General features: G+C 36.0%; 1 protein-coding gene across 1 annotated transcript in view; it reads left to right on the top strand.

Moving 5' to 3' along the window:
• LOC107469443 (uncharacterized) overlaps window positions 1-2,763 on the top strand; it is a 12,154-nt gene extending 9,391 nt beyond the window's left edge. Inside the window, exons 2-3 of the mRNA XM_016088815.3 lie at window positions 346-520; window positions 2,315-2,763. Of these exons, the coding sequence (XP_015944301.3) occupies window positions 346-520; window positions 2,315-2,564 (425 nt within the window). The 3' untranslated portion in view covers window positions 2,565-2,763. The remainder of the gene's footprint in view (window positions 1-345; window positions 521-2,314) is intronic.
• The last annotated feature ends 298 nt before the right edge of the window (window positions 2,764-3,061 follow it).

Here is a 3,061-nt window from a genome sequence, read left to right as displayed (position 1 = left end):
GACTATCATATATTGCTGGAAAGCCCAGGATGTCTACTTTCCAACGCCGTTGAGAGCGCGCCAATTGGGCTTCTGTAGCTCCAGAAAATCCACTTCGAGTGCAGGGAGGTCAGAATCCAACAGCATCTGCAGTCCTTTTCAGTCTCTGAATCAGATTTTTGCTCAGGTCCCTCAATTTCAGCCAGAAAATACCTGAAATCACAGAAAAACACACAAACTCATAGTAAAGTCCAGAAAAGTGAATTTTAACTAAAAACTAATAAAAATATACTAAAAACTAACTAGATCATACTAAAAACATACTAAAAACAATGCCAAAAAGCGTACAAATTATCCGCTCATCAGGCGGCAACGAGAGGAACAATAATGCTGCTTTGGGAGTTGGAGGAGACGACGTCGTTCGGTGCGCTTTTGGTGGATGTAAGATTAAGGCTATGGCGCTTACTAGGTACTGTCACGCTCACATACTTTCGGATCCGAAACAGAAGCTCTATCGGGGATGCAGAACCGTAGCTAAAAAGTGAGTTCTTTCTTACTCCAAGTTTTTTTTCTTGCAATTTTTGCTTTGGTTGATAGGTTTTCTTGCAATTTGAAATTTGTTGAAGAATTGTTTTTTAATTTTTTGCTTTCTGTGTTCGTTTTCATGTTGTGCTTTTTTTCTTTTAGTTGAATAGATGAATGGAATTCTTTTATCGTAATGCGTGTGTGGTTTGGAAAAGATGGGTTAAAGTTTCAGAGGAAGTAACCTGCTTTGTTTGTGGTTTAGTGTTGCTTGATAATTTTGCACTTGCTGATGCTGGATTTGGTTCCTCTAATACTTAGGGTAAATAGAATCCAAAGTTTTAACTGTTGAGGGTTAGGAGACCAATCCCCATGGTATCCTCACCGCGTAATATTGGGAAAGGAAACTAATTTAAGTATGTCAGGCTTACTCTCCAAGGTATCCTCACCTCGAGTCGTCTCGGGTCCGAGTGTGTCTCTATCTGTCTATCACAATGCAAAACCATTGATGATAGATAATTAGAAGTAGTATTGACTTTCTTCCTAAAGGCCTGGATGGTTGCATAGTTTGGTTTAATTAATAATCACTATCTACTTAATTTGTTTGTTTTGGTAAAAGTTGAGCATTTTTTATTTAGAAAATTTTAAAGTAATACAGATGATGCAAGATGCTTTTATATATATATATATGCTGTCCCGATTGCTGTCATTCATTGGCTGAAAATGCAGCTACTTTCATAATTATCTCATTATACCAAACATTTATTATAAATGGTAACCCTATTGGTCAGTTCATTTTTTGCCCACCTCAATCTTACTTAAGTTCTTGGAGAAAACCATGTTATGGACTTATGGCTGCTTTGCTTACTAAAAGAATATCTTATTTTTTATTCAGTAGTGTCATATGACACTTGCTTACTAGCTATGCATACTAGTTTATGGATTCAAGCCAACTAAAGAATGCAAGCATTGCACTATGTTGGTCAACAATGTCTTACAAATAGTTTATTCTTTGGTTGCATACAGAAATATCACTATCACCTGAAAAACTCACACCACATCCTGATCTAATTGTGCATCATGGAAGCATAAATGCATAAAGTTTCACTTCACCTTCTACCACACAGTTTCTAGATTCCATAGAGACAACTTCCTTATCCCAAGGTGTGTTTGTGAATTGAGGCTTTGGAAGGGAAGGGAGCTCCTGGAAAGGCTTGATGATTAATTATAAGTCTGATTTCTAATTCAATTCATTCCTTCCCTCCCTTTCCCGTTATTGCTGCAAAGGATTGCCAATTAGCACTCCCTAGAAGATTCTACACAGTTGGAACTACCAACTTAGGGAGAGAAAGTTTCTCCAGTTTCTAACAGAGTTCACAACAGAAAATATATAGTAAACTAAGCTAACTATAACCTAGCTCTTTATCAGCAGTGAGGAATAGAGTCTAACTAACCTATCACTATCAGCCAGCTGGACCATGCTAACAACTCCTAAAAAACTGCGAGTTAACTGCTACTTACCTTTCCTTTTGTAACACAGCCCGAACCTGTTAGTAGTAGGCACCTCTCTATCAATTTCACTTACAAACATACCCTTTTGGAGTTTTTTTCCCTACTTGCTGTTCCAGGTATGAGAAGCTTTTTTCATAATTTGTACTATGTTCTTAATTTTAAAGGCTGAAATTTTAAAATTGATGCTTTGCCCTTTTCTATTTTGATGTATTAAAGTATTGTTGTCCTAATTTGTATGCATTATAATTACCATTTTCTCAGACAAACAAATTTACTGATAAAGGTTTATGGCTCTATGCAGTTTGCCAACAGGGCCTTCATATTGTAATAAACCAGTGTTGAGGTCTGTGGTTCCTGCTACTTGCACAACTCATTACCAATTAGGTGAAAAGTGTCTTCTTCGTGCTGTAAAAAGGGCAGGCTATAATGTCCCAATTAATCGTAAGCCTAATGTGAAGTTACATGTAGTAGTTAATGAATTTGTTAGCCAAATAAAAAATAAACGAAAAGTTGCATTGAAAGCAGCTGTATCTAAAGTTGAGGCTCAATAAGAAACAAGGTTAAGTTTCTTATTGTTTAGAAGATGATTGATTGTGTAAAGACATTGCATGGTGTTGGGCATATTCCAGTATCTCGGAGAAATTGGTTAATGATTTGGTGTTGAAGGATGATCAATAAGAAATGTACTTAGATGTTGGTACATCATAAGTATTCCAGGTATGTCATTTTTTGTTTCTTTTCTTGTTTAGTCACTTACTTTGACCCTGTGAGCAGCATTGAAATATTTCAATTGTTCATTGTTACTAATAACCGAGGAATTTCTTGACATGGATTAAGAATCCTTTTGTGAATCAATGAGAATAGCAGTAAGCCATAATTAGTCGTTGAAAGTTTTGGGGTTTACTTAATGACTTATTGATCATTTGACAATATTGCACTAGAGACTTTCTACTGTTGCAAGAATGTCAAAATGATAACTTGAAACTGAAAGGTTCAACTGTTCCATTCAATTTCAAAGCTCTCTTGACTAGCTACATGTTTATAAGGA

The sequence above is a fragment of the Arachis duranensis genome, chromosome 10 (genome assembly GCF_000817695.3).
Source record: "Arachis duranensis cultivar V14167 chromosome 10, aradu.V14167.gnm2.J7QH, whole genome shotgun sequence".
In the NCBI taxonomy this organism is placed as follows: Eukaryota; Viridiplantae; Streptophyta; class Magnoliopsida; order Fabales; family Fabaceae; genus Arachis; species Arachis duranensis.
This window is presented reverse-complemented; position numbering and strand designations above follow the sequence as displayed.